At 40.6% G+C, this 20,049-nt stretch overlaps 2 protein-coding genes and 1 non-coding gene across 5 annotated transcripts in view; 2 read left to right on the top strand and 1 right to left on the bottom strand.

Moving 5' to 3' along the window:
• The first annotated feature begins 85 nt into the window (after window positions 1-85).
• On the top strand, window positions 86-5,381 carry LOC112256907 (microtubule-associated protein RP/EB family member 3). 3 transcript variants are annotated; one of them, XM_024430462.2, is made up of 8 exons: window positions 101-227; window positions 1,079-1,177; window positions 1,759-1,882; window positions 2,219-2,364; window positions 2,563-2,764; window positions 4,113-4,255; window positions 4,679-4,831; window positions 5,246-5,381. In XM_024430462.2, the coding sequence occupies exons 3-8, from the start codon at window positions 1,762-1,764 to the stop codon at window positions 5,312-5,314; spliced, it is 834 nt and encodes a 277-aa protein (XP_024286230.1). In that variant the 5' UTR covers window positions 101-227; window positions 1,079-1,177; window positions 1,759-1,761; the 3' UTR covers window positions 5,315-5,381. The 3 variants fall into 3 exon arrangements, with proteins under 3 accessions (XP_024286233.1, XP_024286230.1, XP_024286232.1); XM_024430464.2 differs by having other exon boundaries at window positions 103-227; window positions 2,563-2,719; XM_024430465.2 differs by lacking the exon at window positions 1,079-1,177 and having other exon boundaries at window positions 86-227.
• A 3,463-nt stretch (window positions 5,382-8,844) lies between these two features.
• On the top strand, window positions 8,845-8,917 carry trnaa-agc. Its single transcript has one exon. It is a non-coding gene; the product is annotated as a tRNA-Ala (tRNA).
• A 981-nt stretch (window positions 8,918-9,898) lies between these two features.
• The window catches only part of LOC112255797 (otoferlin-like), a 39,726-nt gene continuing 29,575 nt past the window's right edge, over window positions 9,899-20,049 (bottom strand). Inside the window, exons 30-41 of the mRNA XM_042326243.1 lie at window positions 17,716-17,853; window positions 16,809-16,946; window positions 16,466-16,593; window positions 16,040-16,210; window positions 15,292-15,452; window positions 14,903-15,045; window positions 14,585-14,673; window positions 12,071-12,169; window positions 11,726-11,967; window positions 11,299-11,477; window positions 10,960-11,060; window positions 9,899-10,473 (exon numbers count right to left, since the gene is read on the bottom strand). Coding sequence (XP_042182177.1) covers window positions 10,293-10,473; window positions 10,960-11,060; window positions 11,299-11,477; window positions 11,726-11,967; window positions 12,071-12,169; window positions 14,585-14,673; window positions 14,903-15,045; window positions 15,292-15,452; window positions 16,040-16,210; window positions 16,466-16,593; window positions 16,809-16,946; window positions 17,716-17,853 — 1,770 coding nt within the window. The 3' untranslated portion in view covers window positions 9,899-10,292. The remainder of the gene's footprint in view (window positions 10,474-10,959; window positions 11,061-11,298; window positions 11,478-11,725; window positions 11,968-12,070; window positions 12,170-14,584; window positions 14,674-14,902; window positions 15,046-15,291; window positions 15,453-16,039; window positions 16,211-16,465; window positions 16,594-16,808; window positions 16,947-17,715; window positions 17,854-20,049) is intronic.

Below are 20,049 nucleotides of genomic sequence, written 5' to 3'. Positions count from 1 at the left end.
CCATTGATTTATTTACGGTAGAAGCGCCTCCAACAGCATGGAGTCTGGCGCATGCGCAATAAATGCCAGATTGTTGCAGACTGGGCGTCGGTAGAGGTGGGTGGGGGGGCGGCCCGTTACTAACCACTGCACCGCGCAGGAGCTCTGGCAACAACCACAACGGAGGATTGGAACATAGCAATACTGCCAGCGAAATAACAACAGAGAAAGATAGCTGTCTGAATACAGTGAGTAGTAATGACTTTAGGCCTATAGCCAAAACACTGCATTTGCCTTTGCAAGTAAGATATTTTGTAGGTGCATTTAGCGTTTCAGAAGAAAATAAAGTCTCTTGTTCATCCAGTGAGGATATTTCTCTTCACAGTGACAGTCCTCTGTCTCTGTGTGTGTGCCTATTCGGGGAGGCCTGCAGAGGGGGTCCGGGCGGCCGTTTGGATAGCCTAGCAACTAACATTGCGGGGTTTTGTTTCTTTGCACCAAATGCAAATTGGACAAATGTATTGTTCTCTGGGTATGCAATAAATAGCACATTTCCGCGTTTAAAACCCAGGTAAATACATTTTGTGAACAATGTATTAGAGTGAGGTCGCGTAGCGTTCAAAGGCCTAGAATAGAATAGGTTTTAGAGACGAGAATAAAATCGACTCCTCCTCGAACGATAGTCTGTTGTGTTTATGGTTGTAATTTTTTTTTTTACAATACAATAATGATTGTTGTATTATACACGCTGATGTAAATTACCTTCTACACACAGCCCTCTATAAAACCGTTTACGGCAGGTGGACTACTTTCCATTATAGGCTATTACCTAATTGTGCAGCCGCGTGGGATTTGACAGATAGTGCTATTCAATGCAAACTCATGGGAGGGCTGGTGCCCGTATTGTATCACGTATTGTATATCGCTATGTAATCGTTTATGTTGAGACTGAAAGCAAGGGCAGAAAGGGAAAAACTTTCTTCTTTGCTGGCACAGACTGATCATTCATACATTATAAGGCTTTACTTTGAATTTCATATAAATATGCACCATATTGGGGAAACGTTGGCTACTGCTTTTTCTTTTCGTTTCTACGCAGGTGGTGATCAAATACATATTCCTCTGCACATTGCCACATATCCTGGGTCAAACCAATATTTCTGGTTGGTTATCAGTGCCAGACATCTCTGTAGTGATCGTACGTGAGATTGCTGTTTCTGCATTTCAGATTTTGCTAGAATCGTAGCCTAGTAAATATTGTTTGTTGTTCCTAAAACAGCAGAAAGACAGATTTACAGATTTACCTCTGTAAATTGAGGGCCAGATGTGTCCTTCCTGTCTGTGCTGCTTCTTTCAAGCACTAGGACATTCTGTCTAATCTGAGAGGATTATTGTGACAACAGAAGATTGAAAATGAAAAATAAAAGACTCCTGCAACATCAAACTAGCCCAGAAAGTGTACTCTTATACCGTCAACTTTAGGCATAAATTATATTTATATTCCTGTATTGTAGTGATAAAATCTTGCTGATAAATACCTGTAGGCAGGCTTTGTAGACCATGTCAAAGCCACTTTTGGAACAAAGCCCTATCTGATGATTTTCTGACGAACCCTCATCTTCATATTTATTCCTTGAATGGTGAACAATAGTAATTTCTTGTATTTTTAACCATGCAATTCAATGTATGTTTTGCAGCATTTCAAAACAGCTAGGAAGTTTGCTTAATGGCTGCCCAGTTGAACATCTTTGCCATGTTTTTATTGTTCTCTGGGTGTAGAGGATGGCAGTGAATGTGCACGCTACGTCTGTGTCCTGTGACACCCTGAGCCGACATGACATGCTGGCCTGGCTCAACGACTCCCTGCACCTCACCTACACCAAGATAGAACAGCTCTGCTCGGGTATGTTTTTCTCCAGTCCTCCTGGCGTCATTGATCACTTTTTTGGGTTCTTTTTTTGTTGTTGGTTCCTTATATATTAACCGGCTCAGACAACATAGCCATTGTTATCTCATCTCCCAAATTAATGTAATGAACGGGTCCTTTCCCCGTCCCAGTGTGAAAATCTGGTCCAAATTACGTCATTACACTGGTTATAATTTGGTTGTGATGACATCATTTCAACAGGTTTTGCCTGTCGGCATGGACCTCAACAAACCCTTTCAAATGATGAGTAAATGAGATGATGTTTACATTGTGTTGTTTAATAGCAGTATGCACCCCCCCACTACCTTTCAGGGGCAGCGTACTGTCAGTTCATGGACATGCTGTTTCCAGGCTGTGTCCTTCTAAAGAAGGTCAAGTTCCAGGCCAAGCTGGAACACGAGTTCATACACAACTTCAAGGTTCTCCAGGCTGCCTTCAAGAGGATGGGAGTTGACAAAGTCAGGCTATTATCTATTTATCAGCATCTGTAAAGCATTGTAAATCATTTATATACTGAAATAAGTAGTGTCCCGAACTAATTGTGACTGCAGCCGTGTAAGGGCTTGCAGCTAGATTCTTCAATGGAAAGATTGTCATCTCATATGTAATTGTCATCTCTGAAAAACATGTTCTAACTTGTATTCTTATTCCTACAGATAATTCCCGTGGAGAAGCTGGTAAAAGGAAAGTTCCAGGATAACTTTGAGTTCGTGCAGTGGTTCAAGAAATTCTTTGACGCCAACTATGATGGGAAGGAGTACGACCCGCTACAGGCCAGACAGGGACAAGATGTGAACCCCGCCCCCAATCCAGGTGATCACTTTTCCCACAGACCAAAGAGAACTCATGGCCCTGCAGGTAACCCAACAGAATGGTTCTACCTCTTCTGAATGGGATTGTCTCGCTGATTGAGCTTTGGATGGCTCAAAACACTCACAGCGCTCTGCAAGTGTGTGTGTTTCTGTGTGTGTGTGTCTCTGTGTGTGTGTGCACTGCACGATCCACAGCATTTTAGAAACAGTCAAGGAAAGGTAGCTCTGTGAGTGACTGTCAGGGATTCTTGTGATCTCCACAGTACCTTTAGCAGACTTGATGAACACAAAGACATTATTTTCCAATCTATAAATACATTTTGTTCTAGTGATGCTTCATGTAGTGAATTGATATTTGTGTCACCTGTTTGGGACCCTTCATACCTAGTAGTTATAGTGTTGGGCCAGTAACCGAAAGGTTGCTGGATTGAATCCCCGAGCTGACAAGGTAAAAATCTGTCGTTCTGTCCCTGAACAAGGCAGTTAACCCACTGTTCTCCGGTAGTCTGTCATTTTAAATAATAATTTGTTCTGAACTGACTTGCCTAGTTAAATAAAGGTAAAACATGTGCCCTGCTATGTATAAAAGCAGGTTTTTTGTGCATTGTCTTTTGGCATTAAGGTTGAAAATCAATCAGCATCATTTCTCAAAATCCATAGTGTTGGTTACACCACAGGCAAAACATGATGGTATGCTTTCAACATGGGTTCTCATTGGTTACACCACAGGCAAAACATGATGGTATGCTTTCAACATGGGTTCTCATTGGTTACACCACAGGCAACACATGATGGTATGCTTTCAACATGGGTTCTCATTGGTTACACCACAGGCAAAACATGATGGTATGCTTTCAACATGGGTTCTCATTGAAATGCTGTAGTTGTATCCATAGCTTTGAACACATGGGATGACAAACAATTAGTATTTGTTCAAGATGTTTACTAGTGTTTTGACTACTTTTAGTTTACTGTTTGTTTAATAGTATTTTGTTTACATTTACTATGAATATGGCTGGGATTCAATCCAAGGCTCGTTATAGAGCAGTGCACTAGACATCTGACAATGCGCCTTTTTAAAGGCGATTTCCTCCCTCCTACGTTTTCCGAGATCACTTTCACTGTAAATGACCTTGGATTGAATCCTGGTCTAAATGTTAGAACAGTAAACCTGCACTGCAACACTAAGGGCCCAATTCAAATCTGTATTGCAGAAGAGCCACAGTATAGCACGATGGAAACGTAAAGGTCATTTTCCGATTGAGCCGACATATGCAGCGTTTACCGTGAATCTCTGTGAACGCGGGAACATTGCCTTTAACTTTAGATCGTTGCTATACCACGGATCTGCGACACGGATGGAACCTAGCCCTAACACTATCTGATTATTCCAGGCCCCCAGAGGCACTCGCCCACGGTGCCCAAGATCCTACCCACGCCCCAGAGGGTGCTGAACACCACTGTGCATGTGAGGAAGGCCCCGGCCCTGACGCGGAACGGGGGAACCGACGCGGAACTCTTGGAGCTAAATCAACAGGTAGAGTCCCAGGGAGGGTAAGGAGGCCTTTACATAGGTCAAGTAAACTAATGGGCCATATGACTGTAGTACTGACAGTATTCAATACAAATGAATGCATATTCGTTTTGCCTCAGTTATCAGGTTTTATTTACTGCAAGTAGAGTCATGCTTAGCCCTGAGACTTGACCGTAGCCTACACCCACATCTCAGGGCTAAGTCATGCTTTGGTCTTTGGAATGTGTAAGTTCACACTAGAGTTGGCATCCTAATTTCTTACTGTTGTCACGTAGACAATAAAGGATATATTTGAGGCATATTAGGAAACTAAATGTAAGTACAGTTTAAGTATGTTACTAACATAACACTACTCAGTGAGTACTACATTTACATTGTCATTCCCTGTGTGTTTGAAACAACCTTTTCTTCTCTTCCCCTGTGTAGTTGATGGAGCTGAAGTTAACGGTGGACGGACTAGAGAAGGAGAGAGATTTCTACTTCAGTAAGCTGAGAGACATTGAGCTGATCTGTCAGGAACACGAGAGTGACACCAACCCTCACCTCTCCAGGATCATGGACATTCTCTACGCCACAGAGGTACCTCTCACAACCACAGATATATTAATTTGATTTGTTCATATACTGTACATTGATCAACACTGAAACTAAGGGCTTTTATTAAATCTGTATGGCTAAAACTTTCCAGATTGCATGATAGAAATGTCAAGGTCATTTCCTTTTGAGACAAATTAAGCAGCGTTTCCGTGGGAAGTTTGCCTTTAAATTTCAATCACGCTGTAAATCTGTACTTCCCGCAATACGGATTGAACAGAGCCCAAAGTATAGAATAGCCAACTTTTTTTAAACTAGAGATAGCAATTGCAATTAGCTATCCTTAATTGGCTCTACCCCTCTCATGTATAAAATATGAACTCATATTATTATAAAGTATACATGTGTTGTGGGTTATCATCAACATTCTCTGTAAATTTGATGATATCTGTATTTTAGGACGGCTTTGCTGCTCCAGATGATGACGAGATTGATGGACAGGCCCACTTGGACCAGGATGAATACTGAGTCTCTAATACCTTCTGTCTATTCACATCCCCCTCTCCCTCCTCTAATACCTTCTGTCTATTCACATCCCCCTCTCCCTCCTCTAATAGCTTCTGTCTATTCACATCCCCCTCTCCCTCCTCTAATACCTTCTGTCTATTCACATCCCCCTCTCCCTCCTCTAATACCCTTCTGTCTATTCACATCCCCCTCTCCCTCCTCTAATATCTTCTGTCTATTCTCTAATATCTTCTGTCTATTCACATCCCCTCTCCCTCCTCTAATACCGTCTGTCTATTCACATCCCCCTCTCCCTCCTCTAATATCTTCTGTCTATTCACATCCCCCTCTCCCTCCTCTAAACCTTCTGTCTATTCACATCCCCCTCTCTCCCTCCTTTAATATCTTCTGTCTATTCACATCCCCCCCTCTCTCTCTCTCTGCCTCTCTTTGCCTCTCCCTCTCTTTTGCCCCTCTCTTGTTCTTGTTCTATCTCTTTTCATATGTATATATGTGTGTCTCCTCCTTCCCCCTCTGCAATGTATTGTACATACACCATTACATCTCATAAGCTACCCCTCGCTCCCTCCCCAATGACACAGTAGCAGCAACAATAACAGAACATATCCTAGTCGTTCCAGCATGGTACATAGTAACACAGAATAATGACCCAAACCAAGGGGATATTAATGGGGGTGTTAGGCCTGCACAATTCATTCAGAGTTGTAAATATGACAAAAAAGGAACGATTTTGAAATAAGGTAGATGTCTGAATGCATTTGTTTGTTTGTCTTTTGGTTTGACTCGCGCTTTTTCTAAAACTCATTTTGGTTCTATTCCAGAGTGTAGAAAGCACCTTGTGCATGTTATTGTATTACAGGGTACCACAAGAGTCCTAAAATAGACTAACAAAATCACCTATGATAACAAATTATATTTAATTCGTTTTTACTTTCTTATTTATTGATTTGGATTTTAACTACTATCGGTAGAATAATTGGTGCAAAATGTATGTAAATGAAACAATACTATAACGTATGCTCATGGTAGTGAAAAGGCTTAAGCTTTTTGTTTCAGTTGATGGCATGTAGTAACGTCAAGGGAAAATTCATAAAAGAAAGTGGTCCAGAAATAATAATTTAGGTATAGGATATGACCCATGCTCTTTGACTGTACTCATTCTGGATTAGCTGTATTTGAACATGAAAATGTCATAAATTAACAGGGAATGGGCGATATATTCATAAACTAATTTATGTGGAGATGTTATGTTCAAATAGAAGTGTCTGGGTACATGCCATGGTATTTATTATGTATAATGAGTTTAACATTAATTTGGTATTAACAATACCTGAGTTACTATGTAGGCTGACTATGGCAGCAAATTGTTTTTTAAAATTTAACTAAAAATGTGTTGTTTTTAAAAGAGCCTGAAAACAATGATTTACTTTGATTTGATCATATCACGTTTCTGCTGCTAATTTTGCTGTGTTTCTACTTTTTGCTATAATATATTGTTCAGCTGTAATGAGTCGTCTTACTAATTTCATGTTTGAGTTTAGAGAACGAGGAAGTCAGGAGGTTGCATCCCAAATCAAGTTCAAGTTTAAGTTTTAGTACAGTGAAATACTTAACTTGTGTGCTGTACCCAACAGTGCAGTAATCAAAATATATGAAAACACTAAGAAATAAGAGAGGAAGCTATATACAGGGTCAGTGCTAATACCAAATGTGCAATGTGCAGGGATACTTGAGTATTTGAGGTAGATATGTACATATACTGTAGGCAGGGAATATGAGAAAGTGACTGGTAGCTGGATAAAGAAGAATAATATATCAAAAGTAGAGTCCTAAATAGGGAATAGTGTGCCGTTTGGGATGGACTGAGTTAGTTAGGGGTCTATGACCAGTTCAAAATGATGCTGGTCATCATGAGCATCATAAGGAATAGAACTCCTTTGCCCCTGTACTACTGCCTTGTCAATGCAAACCTACAGCCATCTGCAATAGAATCTGACCTGCATTCTCTCACGTGCTCTGGCTGTCTGCATAACTCTCATCTCTTTGAGTTTTATTGAGTCAATAAACAAATGATTGTGAAATAAACTGTTACAATACTGTTGTTGATTTCTGTTTGGCTAAAATATTGTGGGCACAGAAAACCATGGAAAGAGCCCACTGGCCCTTCTATGGGCCCTACTCTCAATGGTAGGCCTTATCTCTGTTAACCCAGAAGTAAAATCTTTCCTAATATGGTAAACTGGTTGCCTAATTTGGTCAGTTGGTCTACAGGTAGAATCAATTATGTATATAAACCCTGGATTGTTGATGCTCTGTGTCTTTGAAGCCACTGTTCAGCGATATTTGCACTCAGAAGGAGCAGTCCTCCATATGAATGAATGGAATTCTACAATATTTCAATTAAATGTTTCAAGGACAAAATTATGTGTATTTAAGTATTCTTTGGTTGTAGTAGGGACAGTAGCATCCACACTTTCAAAAAAATATACTTTAAATACATTTTTATATATGCTTAGATCACATAATACAATGTAAAAGTATGCATTGAGGTGTTTATAATAGAATAAACGGCGCCAAAACATATGTTGACATTGATTAATGCATTTAGCTTCCACATTATTTTTTTTACAATGGTGGGGGAGTGCCAAGATGGAGGCGCGGTGGCTTCAAAACAGAGGAAGGGGGAGAAATGCCCAACTCGGCGGAAAATCTGTCTCCCTCCAGCAGATGGCGTATTTTCGTTGTTTCGCATACCAAGCAAGGAGTTTTTGTATGGAGGTTGAATTTGGTCAACAAATACATTCATTTGCTAAAAATCTACTTTTATTGGTCACAGATGGTTAGCAGATGTTTTTGCGTCTGTAGTGTAATGCTTGTAAGGTTTATTTGATCGAATATAAGTTTCGTAACGCTTAAGTTGTTACGAGTGTACTGATATAAGTAAGACAAGTGGTATCCATCAACATTGAGAAAAAACGCATATCGGAGTTGTCTTCGAAATGGTTATATGCATATTCATGTTATGAGGCTAGTAGCATAGCAATCTATCGCCATTGAATACAGGCGGTTGACATCAACAACCTCCATCGAATATTCAAAACAGGATTACAAAAGTGAGATTTATCCACCAATCCAAATAAAGGATATGCGGGAGCTAGACAGTCCGTCGTGCTGCTTTGTGGACAACGATTCCCATTGTTAGGGCGGAGAGACATGTATTTTGTCAGTAAATCCATACGTTTTATATAAATCATTGCGCAGATTAGTAGGGACAAAAAAAGAGTGCGTTTCCATCCAAGGACTGTAAAGGGCATTATTATTCCACACAAAGTGTTGCAGCGTTGAAAAAAATGAATAGCATTGGTCTTCTATTATTTTCGTAGACCAATCAAGCAAAATACATGTAAAAAGAAAATGTCGGGTATGAATGTCGAATCTTCATTCTACCCAATGCGTACAATCTATTTGGTTTTAATTCGACACAACACTGACAAGCTGTTGTATTTACACAGCCCCTATAACTGTTATCCGGGGGATTAGCTCAAATGGTAGAGCGCTCGCTTAGCATGCGAGAGGTAGCGGGATCGATGCCCGCATCCTCCAAAGCTTTTCTTGAGAGAGCAAGTGAATGTGAAGCGTATTTATTATGAGTTTACTCTTAACTTTAAATTAAAATACGTATTATATACTACTACATCAAGTATGAAAATCAACCTGTAGAACGAAAGGTTTTTAACCTACAAAACGTTTTCTTCAATAGGTCCATTATTTTGTTGGTTGTGGGACAATCACAATAAACAGTCAAATCGGAACAAAATCCTTAATTCGATACTGAACACCACTGTGTGCTCGATACTCAAGGCAAATACACTCCAATAAAATCACAGTAAGTTATACATATCTATGTGTAACAGATCTGGGTTCAAATACTATTTAAAATCGATCATATACTTGGAACTAATTTGCTCTAGACTGCCTAGAATACCAAATGGGTGGGTTTTCAGTTTTGCGACTTTTCTAAGCCAGGCAACCCCATTCAAGACAAAGTATTTGAATTTTGAAATCATTTCGATTAGTATTTATACCCGGGTCCGATGTGAAAGCCTGAAACCTAACAGCACATCGATGTCATACACCTTCACAGTCAAGAACCCCTCAGACACTCAGTGAAGTTTCAATGGGCAGCGTTGTACAACGTTTGCTTATCTAGATACACCAAACAATGCACTCCACTGAAGGCTATATATATTATGGATCAACATTTCAACTGCCCAAATGTCTCATATTTAGTCATGATCATTATTAGATGATAATTAGACATACTTATTAAACCATACATGTTTATGGCAGGTCCAAAGAATTTTTACCTACTGTACCACAATATATTTTTCAATTGTATTATTAACTTTACTGCAGTCTAACTAACCAACCCTTATTTGTTTCATCCAGCAGTCCAGACATAGCCTTCCTGTTGAAATCTTGATCCATAATACTGCTGATGCCTCATTTCTTGCTAAGATATTCTGAAAACAGATTGTATTGGATTCAGATGCATGGAGTGACAAAGAGAAACAGACTAAGTTATTGTTTTTATCAGTTTATTCACAAAAAAACAGATTATACGTAAAATACTACATACTTCACACTGCTAAACAAAGACAATATCAACAGCCACAGAAAAGTCAGTCAGTGCAAACCAAGACTAATACATGACTTCAAGCAAGAACAAAATAGGAACTCCAAAACAAAACATTTTACTTTGTAGATCGAACTTTTTTGCAACCCCATAATATTAAAATGTTTACTACTACCTTTTTTTAACGAAACATGGTGTGTGTACGATTGTCTTGTCAAATAGCAACAACGTTACAGGGACTCCATGAGAAGAGGGGATGCTTGTTACTGAAAACAAGTCGTTGAATATATTATTGAGTTTGGAAGTTGTTGAGTAACTATCCCTTTTAAGATGTTCCACTTCTCAAGCCCCCATTAGCTTCTTGACCATGTATCCAGGCATGCTGTATATGAAGAGGCCCAGGATGAGCACCAGCAGCAGGGCTACAACTAACTTGACCGTGAGCCAGAAGTACTGGTTGCAGATGAGGTTTTTGATGGCCTTGAAAGGCATAAGGAACCACAGGAAGGCTGTGTCTGGACGGCTGGGAGAGAGAGACAGGGTTGGTTAGTCTGCGCTAATGCCTTATAAGGCCATCAAACAGAGACACAGAGGATTACCAAATATGACTTTAAGATACAGGTCCGGTTTGCTGTAAATATAAACAAACCCATAAAAATGATGCCAAAAAGAATGGGTATTTTAGTAACTGGACTGCTGATGCTCTGTATTGGCCAGTATGATCATCCCAGTACTTAGTCAAATCAATTTCATAAAAGACCCCTTCTCTATTCCATCATTTTTATGTCTTTTAATCAAATGGACCTTTACATTAGGGATGCGTTCTGACGAAGGTGCGTTCCGACCGCATGGTAGAGCTTTGTTTAAGTGCAACCTGTTTTAGCGCAAAAAACTCATGCTCCTGTCCCTTCCCCACTCCAATGCACCTTCCTCGTTGAAATACATTGAGTTGGCTCCAACATTTGACACTGTAATTGTTAGCTTAGTGGTAGGTGAACGGTGCTCTTACTTGGGTTTCTCCAGGGGTTCAGGTTCATTGCGTCCTTCACCTACTGGGTTCTTCTCAGCCTCCTCTGCAGTCATCAGCTGCAGCTCTGCTTCCACTTTCCCCTACAAAGACACAAACAACATCACTACCAAAACACTGGGGTTCATACAGTATACAAAGGAGGTCTAGTGATTCTTTATCTTTTGACTGATTTGTTACATTTCCAAACTGACCTCTGTTCAGTCTTTAACTCAACAAGTTTCTTCACAATGTAACTCAATTGTCATGCGTTGTTTAATCAAAGACACCATTTTGTCAAGTGCATAGTTTACTGTGCTTAATCCAGTCCACACTACATACAGTGAGTTCAAACTCGTCATTCTCGTCTCTGGCTAGGAAGGGCCACCAGCCCTTGATCCTCCTCTGTTTGAAGATGGACACCATGGGAATATCTTGTTCGTTCAGCACCATGTTGATGGAGCACTGTTTGGCTGTCTTCGCTCCACGAGGGAAACGGTTCAGATCCAGCTCAATGGCGCCTAGGAATAGACAAAAAAATCATGCATATTTATTCGATATGCATAAAGGTCTCTCAGCTGTTGTTGTTGTTGTTATGTTGATGTTGTTGTTATGACTGCCACAACAGTACTTTCCATGTCCCAGAATACAAATTCAATATAAAAAAGTAGCCCTAGTCTGAAATGTTAAATTCACAGAAAGACCAACATTTACAGCTCAGAATATCATTATGGTGAATGTTTAGTAGAGTGAAATTAAATCACTCCACCTAAGAAGTCATCTGCAGAGAAGTGATCAGCATCCCAGACTTGTAGGTTGAGACGAGCAGGGATCTTATACTCAGTCTCGTCCCAGGCGAACATGGACTCCTTCTTAGAGATGACGATCTTCTCCTCGGCCTGTAAGTAGTCAAAGGGGTAGATGAAGCGCCAGTTGAAGAGACCCTCCCCTGTCAGGGAGTGGTAGTGGACGTCTGTGTCCTGCTTGTCCTCCTGCTGACCTTTCAGCCAGCTGTTGAATGGAATGAAGAAGAAGTAGAAGACATGGTTTTAGTATTTACTACACCTCCAGAAGTTAGAAAAACATACATACTGCCAAAGAAAACATTATTTACCCCCGCACGAAGATATCACTGGACTTCTCTCCAGTGAAGATGTCATCATCCTCTAGAATGACCTCGTCTGTGTTCCAGATGATCACCCTCAGTTCAAACCTGCCGACGACCAAACAGCTCAGTGTCACATCAGTGAGGCACAGAAACATTTTTGTTGCATTTTGTGTTTTTAAAATCTCTGTTATGTGATATATCTTATCATATAAAATTGTGAATTTACTGATATATATACAGTGTCAGTCAAAAGTATGGACACACCTACTCATTCAAGGGTTTTTCTTTATTCCGACTATTTTCTACATTGTAGAATAATAGTGAAGACATCAAAACTATGAAATAACACATATGGAATCATGTAGTAACCAAAAAAGTATATATATATATATATATACTGTATATACTGTATATACAGTAGTGATCAAGGCCAGTCTTGCCGTTCTGTTGTGATTTTCCATTCCATATTGTCCATTTTACTTTGACCTGTTCGGTAACATGACAGCTCCTTGTTTATTTGATTGGGCACCATTTAGGTTAGGCTATTTGATCGGAGAAACCTGCATGATGTCAAAAGTGTCTGTCTCATTACATTGTCATTACATTATATCTCCAGCCTGTCGGCTACAGAAAAGGCCACATACTCTTTCTACCATATCCTATACCTATATGATTTATGTTAGACCATTTTTTTTGACAGAACACTGGTGGAGAGCTGCAGAGATGCACCTCTCTAACAGAACCCTGGAGAGGCACGCTGGGAATGGACAAGCAAAATATTTTGCGCCCCTGCCTTTGACAAAGTAGGCACTGCTTATCAAAAGGTGCCATTGGCGCTCACCTAAAAAGCCCATATGCCACTGGTTTAGAGAAATTGTCATTGTTTTTGGGCAAAATTCTGTGAGGTTTTATGTGTTGTTGTTGGAGGTGCATCTTGGTCAGTTTAGCTCAGAAAAGGCCGCCCTCCTCAATCTAATCCTGCCTAATGAGCGGGCCGGCCATGGTAGTGATGAAGGGTGGGTGGGTGGCGGGTTGAATAAAGAGAAAACAAAACATTAAAACCCCATTAATGTAGAATTCTTGAGCAATTTATATATATCTATAGGCTACATTGAGGTTTTTCTTGAATTATTTTAGGGTATCTAGTGTGTAAGCCTAAACTTTAGGGTCTATCTGTATGCGCACCAAATAGCCGACACGCCAATCGCCAAATGTTTTTGGGAACAGGCAGAAAAAGTTAACGTCGATCCATGGAGGCAAAAAGGACAATGTCGGAGTTTAATTCGATAAGAGAAAAGCTGCGAAATGGAGAGTTGAAAATAAGGAGAAGGGAAGGTCAGAACAGTAATGATTTGGTGAAGTGGTAAAAGAGGATGGTAGCAGTGTGGTCTATGTTATCTGTGATGATTGTGATGCACTATACAAAATCTGTATGAGGCGCTATCTTTATCATCATCATAAAAACTGATAGTATTTCAACCACATAAAATACGCATCCAAACTGAAATGAAATCTTATCAGAAACATTTTGGGCCATTTTCACAACTTTCCTTACAACCAGTCAAACTGAAATGAAATCTTATCAGAAACATTTTGGGCCATTTTCACAACTTTCCTTACAACCAGTCAAACTGAAATGAAATCTTATCAGAAACATTTTGGGCCATTTTCACAACTTTCCTTACAACCAGTCAAACTGAAATGAAATCTTATCAGAAACATTTTGGGCCATTTTCACAACTTTCCTTACAACCAGTCAAACTGAAAATCTTTCCCTGTGTTTTTTTTCTTCTCCCCGGTCCCTAGACGTTTTTGATCCACGAAAGAAGCAGAAAACTTTACAGATGTCAACTATATTTAAACATTCATTTTAGAGATTTATGACATTATTGTGGTGAGCAAGGGTTTATTTCATCTTCTAGGGAAACGCATTTATTTTATTTAACTAGTCAAGCCAGTTAAAAACAACTTCTTATTTACAATGACAGCCTAGGAACAGTGGGTTAACTGCCTTGTTCAGGGGCAGAACACAGATTTTTATCTTGTCAGCTCGGGGATTTGTCCTACCAACTTTTTGGTAACTGGCCCAACGCCGTAACCACTAGGCTACCTGTCGCCCCATATAATGACAGGAGAGAAGCTGCATGTATCTAGTTATAGACAAGGTGACGACCAAAATGTTGGAAATTATAAGCAGAAACATGTCTAAAAATCAGGCAGAAAAAACAGTGTCCCCTGTCAAAAAAAGCCCATAGTGCATTTCTATGTTAGAGTGTTGGGGTCAGATGAGGGCCTCAGATTTTCACTTTATTACATATAGTTGGGCGTTGCAGATGGGTTATTAGCAATTCCGGGTGGGTGCGGGTGAACAAACAGCTGACCCTCGCCCCACTAATATACAGTGTATTACTGATATCTAACCCTGCCGACAATGCTCATTCCTCATAACTTTTATTTCACATTTCAAATTCTCTTACTAAATGTTTTTTTTAAAGCACATTACATTGTACTAGAACATACTTCTTTGGTTTTCTGGGTGCGATATCAATGGCCGGTCCAGGTGCAGGCATATCCTTGGGGAACATGTCCACCCACATCTCAATCCTCCCCTACACAAAGAGAAACACACAGATAAACACGGGGTGAAATACAATTCAACTACACAGCAATCAAACCTAATCAATCAGGCCTACATTCACATGGAAAATGTGTCATCTTTACTTTACTGTACTTTATATTGGCTTTACTACCTTCGCCAGGTGGATCATTTGAAACACTGAAGCAGGCACTTGGGCATTTAACAAGCACAGGCTTAAAGGCAACCTTGTCCTACAGTACCTGTTCAATGCCAGGCTTATCAGGGTTGAGGAGTGGCCTGGTCTCCACATGTTCTGGGATGAGTTTACAGCCCACCCGAGGGATATCCTCCCAGTGCTTCAGCGCCGTCAGGGCCAGGTGCTCATCTGTCTGCTTCTTCAGACCTAAGGAACAGACCAACCCAGACAGGCAGTACAGCAGTAGTTGTCAACCTGGGGTACTAGACAAGTCGAGTACTACCTAGCCTACCCACAGGGAAAGCTCATAAGAAGATAGACCTATATGATCAGTTGTACATGACGGGGTACTTCAGCCAGGCGGAGAAGAATATGATTGGGGGTATAGTAACCAACAGGAGAGAGTAGAAAAGCATTGCAGGCAATGTTGTTGTGTTGTACTCCATACAGTACCATTTTCATCTTCGATCTCGGTTGGGCCCATGAAGATCCTGTTGGCCACCTTGACCCGTCCTCCAGGACCATAGTGGGGCCCGTCCAGCTTGCCCTCTTTACACAGCTTGGCCAGGATCTGGGTTGGCTTCAGGGGGTCCCGCCACACATTGTAGCCATGGCTACAGGGACGAAAAAATAAAGATGGAGACAAACAAATTGTATGCAGTTCTAAGACATTGGGTTTTTATTTATGTATGGTTTATTTACCTAGGTCAGTCCTGAATTGGATCATGTACAGGATCCTGTGTTGTACGTATATTTTTAGGCAAAAGAGAGGGTTCACCTAAATGGATGCGATGCCACATTTTGCTCTGTGCTTGCTGTAATAGTTGTCTGGCTACCCAGACTCCTTGCTCTGGCCAAACGCTACGCCATGACCTCATTAATTTCTTCCCTGCAATGAGTCTGGATCTGAGTACCTCACCGACCCTTCACCGATGCAAACACATTTGGGGCTGTCTGATTGTTCCAGGGCCAGAACACACGTGTGTGTGAAGTGGCGGTTTGAGAATTCATCATTGGCTTTGATACTCTGATTGGTTAGAGACGATCCAATCACTGATAACTTTGTTTTGTAAAACGCCCCTCGTGCCCCTCGTCACCACAAATGACTTCAATTGATGTCAGTGTCAGACTAAAGTATGTAGCGAACGACAGAGCAGCGGAATAATTTAGTGAGTCGTCAGGCTACTGGAATAGTACTTACACGGCATATTTGGATGGGAGGCCACATATGGCTCTGTGCTTGCTGTAGTACCGGTTCTCCAGATCCAGTTTAGTCTCCCCAATCAGGTCGTCAGTGCCCACTAAGTCCCAGTCATAGACGGACACTGTTAGTGTAGAGTCCATGGGAAATGTGGCTTCCATGTCAAAAGATCTGATGGGTTCAAAATAAATGACATTTTTTAAGTCTTTGGTCATAACTTATGGTTATTATTTTCAACATGTTTACACTTTAAATGGGCAAGCTATAACTATACAAGCTATAACTATACAAGCTATAACTATACAAGCAGCGCCAGTCTTCAGAGTAAATTACTTGGCTAGCTCGTTTGCTCTTAAGAATTCATTCATTCATCATGAATGTTAGTGGAAATGGACAAAATGTTGCATTAAGAGTTTCTCCACTTACTTGCCAAAGATGGGGTTGAGTTGCTTGGAGAGGTAGTTCTCTTTGTCTTTGATGTCTGACTTTCCTAGTTTGATAGCGATGTACGGATCAGCTTTTCCATTGATATCCGCTGGATGCAGATCCGTTGCCTTTAGAAAACGGTTTATTTGGTTTTATTTGACAATCAAGACATTACATGTTAATAATCACAGGATAGTCTATTGTCTGTAGCTTCCCAGATTCATTCGGAAATTTAGGATTGGAAGTAGTACTTAGTACAGTGTAGTGTAGTGAAGTGTAGGCAGTGAAGTGTAGTGTCGTGTTGTGCAGTGTAGTGTAGTTTTGTGTTGTGTTGTGTACATACTCTTATGATATAGACCCGGACTACAACGTTGATTGGATCGTTGGTTGGAATGTTCTGGAACATGCCCATGTTGGAGTCGAAGCCCATCTCCCTCTGCATCTCATCTGACACTGGCACTTTGTACATGCACAGAGAACCCTGAAACACAAACAGATACACACAGAGTTAATACAATCACATCTAGTCCAACACCTTGTACATGCACAGAGAACCCTGAAACACAAACAGATACACACAGAGTTAATACAATCACATCTAGTCCAACACCTTGTACATGCACAGAGAACCCTGAAACACAAACAGATACACACAGAGTTAATACAATCACATCTAGTCCAACACCTTGTACATGCACAGAGAACCCTGAAACACAAACAGACATGCACAATTGTGTTAGATTCTGGAAAGGGGGGGGGGGTACATTCAACTGAAATAGAGAGCCACAGTGGAGGTGTCATAATACCCATAAAACCTAGCGGTCAAACAGGGAAATGGTTCTATTCGTTTTTCCACCATTCATTTTTCCCATAAGGGATTTTAGAAACCCTTAAAATAAGGGCTGTGTTTCGTGTAGGCTTACCCTTTGCAATCAACTCTGTTATTTCATGTCACATCACTATATTAGGATTGGGTGGGGTGTGGAATTCAACAAAATAATGGACTCCGTATGCTCAGTACATTTTCTTCCTAACCTGGTTCCAGATATTTGTATGCTGTACAGACAACTCCTATAGACAACTCCTATAGACAACTCCAATAGACAACTCCTATAGTCATTGAACAACTATGGCAGAATCTAATGTACAGCACAAGAAGACTTGAGACCAGTCTACTTCCTTCTCTCTTCCGTCGCCGACAAAGAAGAAGGTAAGAAGAAGGTAAGGCCCTCTGTGTAAAAGGGGTTTACTTTGAATTTGCCAATAATCCTGTCCTCATCCGCCATGTTCTGGTCGTCGTCGTCTCCGGCCTTCCCTCTGAACAGGTTGAAGGTGTGAAGCCAGTCTTCAAAGTTATCAAACTCCTTCTCCAACTCCTTGGGATAAACCTAATGAGGAAATACAAAAACAGACTATACAGTATTTGCACAAACTTCTGTTTTGAACAGCCTAAATTTAAAATGGGTTAAATTGAGATTCTGTGTCACTGATCTACACACAATACCCCATAATGTCACAGTGGAATTTTGTTTGTAGAACATTTTTGAAATTAATAAAACATTTAAAGCTGAAATGTATTCAAACCCTTTTGTTATGGCAAGCCAAAATAAGTTCAGGAGTAAAAATGTGCTGAACAAGTCACATAATAAGTTGCATGGAGTCATTCTGTGTTCAATACTTTTGAATGACTACTCCATCTTTGTATCCCACACATACAATTATCTGTAGTGTCCCTCAATCGAGCAGTGTATTTCAGACACAGATTAAACCTCAAGACCAGGAATGATTTTCAACGCCTCGCAAAAAAAGGGAACCAATTGGCAGATGTGTAAGAATAAAACAATCAGACGCTGAATATCCTTTTGAGCATGGTGAAGTTATTAATTACACTTTGGATGGTGTACCAAAACACCCTACAAAGATACAGGTGTCCTTCCTAACTCAGTTGCCGTAGAGGAAGGAAACCGCTCAGGGATTTCACCATGAGGCCAAAACAGTTACAGTTCAATGGTTGTGATATGAGAAAACGGAGGCTGTATCAACAATACTGTAGTCACTCCACAATACTAACCTACATTACAGAGTAAAAGAAGGAAGCTTGTACAGAATAAAAATATTCCAAAACATGAATCCTGTTTGCAACAAGGCACTTAAGTACTACTGCAAAAATGTGGCAAAGAAATGAACGTTTTGTCCTAAATACAATGTGTTATACAGTATGTTTGGGGCAAATACAACACAACAAAACAACTCTTCATATTTTCAAGCATGGTGTTGGGTGCATTAAGTTATGGGTATGCTTGTCATCGGTAAGGACTATGAAGGTTTTTTTGATGATAAAAAGAAACAGAGTATAGCTACAAGCACAGGCAAAATCCTAGAAGAAAACCTGGTTCAGTCTGCTTTCCAACAGACACTGGGAGACAAATACACCTTTCAGCAGGACAATAACCTAAAACACAAGGCCAAATCTACACTGGAGTTGCTTACGAAGACAACAATGAATCTTCCTGAGTGGCCTAGTTACAGTTTCGACTTAAATCGTCTTGTAAATCTATGGCAAGACTTGAAAATGGCTGTCTAGCAACGTGTATATACAGTGTGTATGTGTGTATGTATGTATATACACTGAGTATGCCAACCATTAGGTGGCACCCCCCCCCCCTATACCCTTAGAACAGCCTTAATTCATCAGGGCATGGAATCTACAAGGTGTCAAAAGTGTTAAACAGGAATGCTGGCCCATGTTGATTCCATGGGCCAGGAATGCTTCCCACAGTTGTTTCAAGTTGGCTGGATGTCTTTTGGGCAGTTTTGATACACACAGGAAACTGTTGAGCGTGAAAAACTACAGCAGTAGTTTATGTATCGGGGGGCTAGGGTCAGTTTGTTATATCTGGAGTACTTCTCCTGTCCTATCTGGTGTCCTGTGTGAATTTAAGTATGCTCTCTCTAATTCTCTCTTTCTCTCTCTCTTTCTCTCTCTCTCTTGGAGGACCTGAGCCCTAGGACCATGCCTCAGGACTACCTGACATGATGACTCCTTGCTGTCCCCAGTCTACCTGGCCGTGCTGCTACTCCTGTTTCAACTGTTCTGCCTGTGATTATTATTATTTGACCACAGTGGACTCCAATCAAGTTTTAGGAACATCTCATGGATGATCAACGGAAACAGGATACACCTGAGCTCAATGTCGAGTCCCATAGCAAAGGGTCTGAATACCTCGATCAATAAGGTATTTCTATTTTTAATTTTTAATACATTTGCAGAGATATCTAAAAACCTGTTTTTGCTTTGTCATTATGGGGTATTGTGTGTAGATTGATGAGGATATATATATATTTTTAATCAATTTTAGAACAAGGCTGTAACGTAACAAAATGTGGAAAAAGTGAAGGGGTAAGAATACTTTCCGAATGCATGCACGCACACACACACACACACACACACACACACACACACACACACACACACACACACACACACACACACACACACACACACACACACACACACACACACACACACACACTAGAGCTGGCCGTCCGGCCAAACTGAGCAATCGGGGGAGAAGGGCCTTGGT

Source organism: Oncorhynchus tshawytscha, linkage group LG08, assembly GCF_018296145.1.
Source record: "Oncorhynchus tshawytscha isolate Ot180627B linkage group LG08, Otsh_v2.0, whole genome shotgun sequence".
Taxonomy (NCBI): domain Eukaryota; kingdom Metazoa; phylum Chordata; class Actinopteri; order Salmoniformes; family Salmonidae; genus Oncorhynchus; species Oncorhynchus tshawytscha.
Note: the sequence above shows the minus strand (reverse complement) of the source record. Positions and strands in the feature narration are given on the sequence as shown.

Bases quoted from the DNA above. Each gene is read 5' to 3' on its own strand.
- LOC112256907 (XM_024430465.2), top strand. From the start codon at position 1,762: ATGGCAGTGAATGTGCACGCTACGTCTGTGTCCTGTGACACCCTGAGC. The intron at 1,883-2,218 runs GTATGTTTTTCT...ACTACCTTTCAG, and splicing joins GATAGAACAGCTCTGCTCGG to GGGCAGCGTACTGTCAGTTC. The intron at 4,256-4,678 runs GTAGAGTCCCAG...TCCCCTGTGTAG, and splicing joins TCTTGGAGCTAAATCAACAG to TTGATGGAGCTGAAGTTAAC.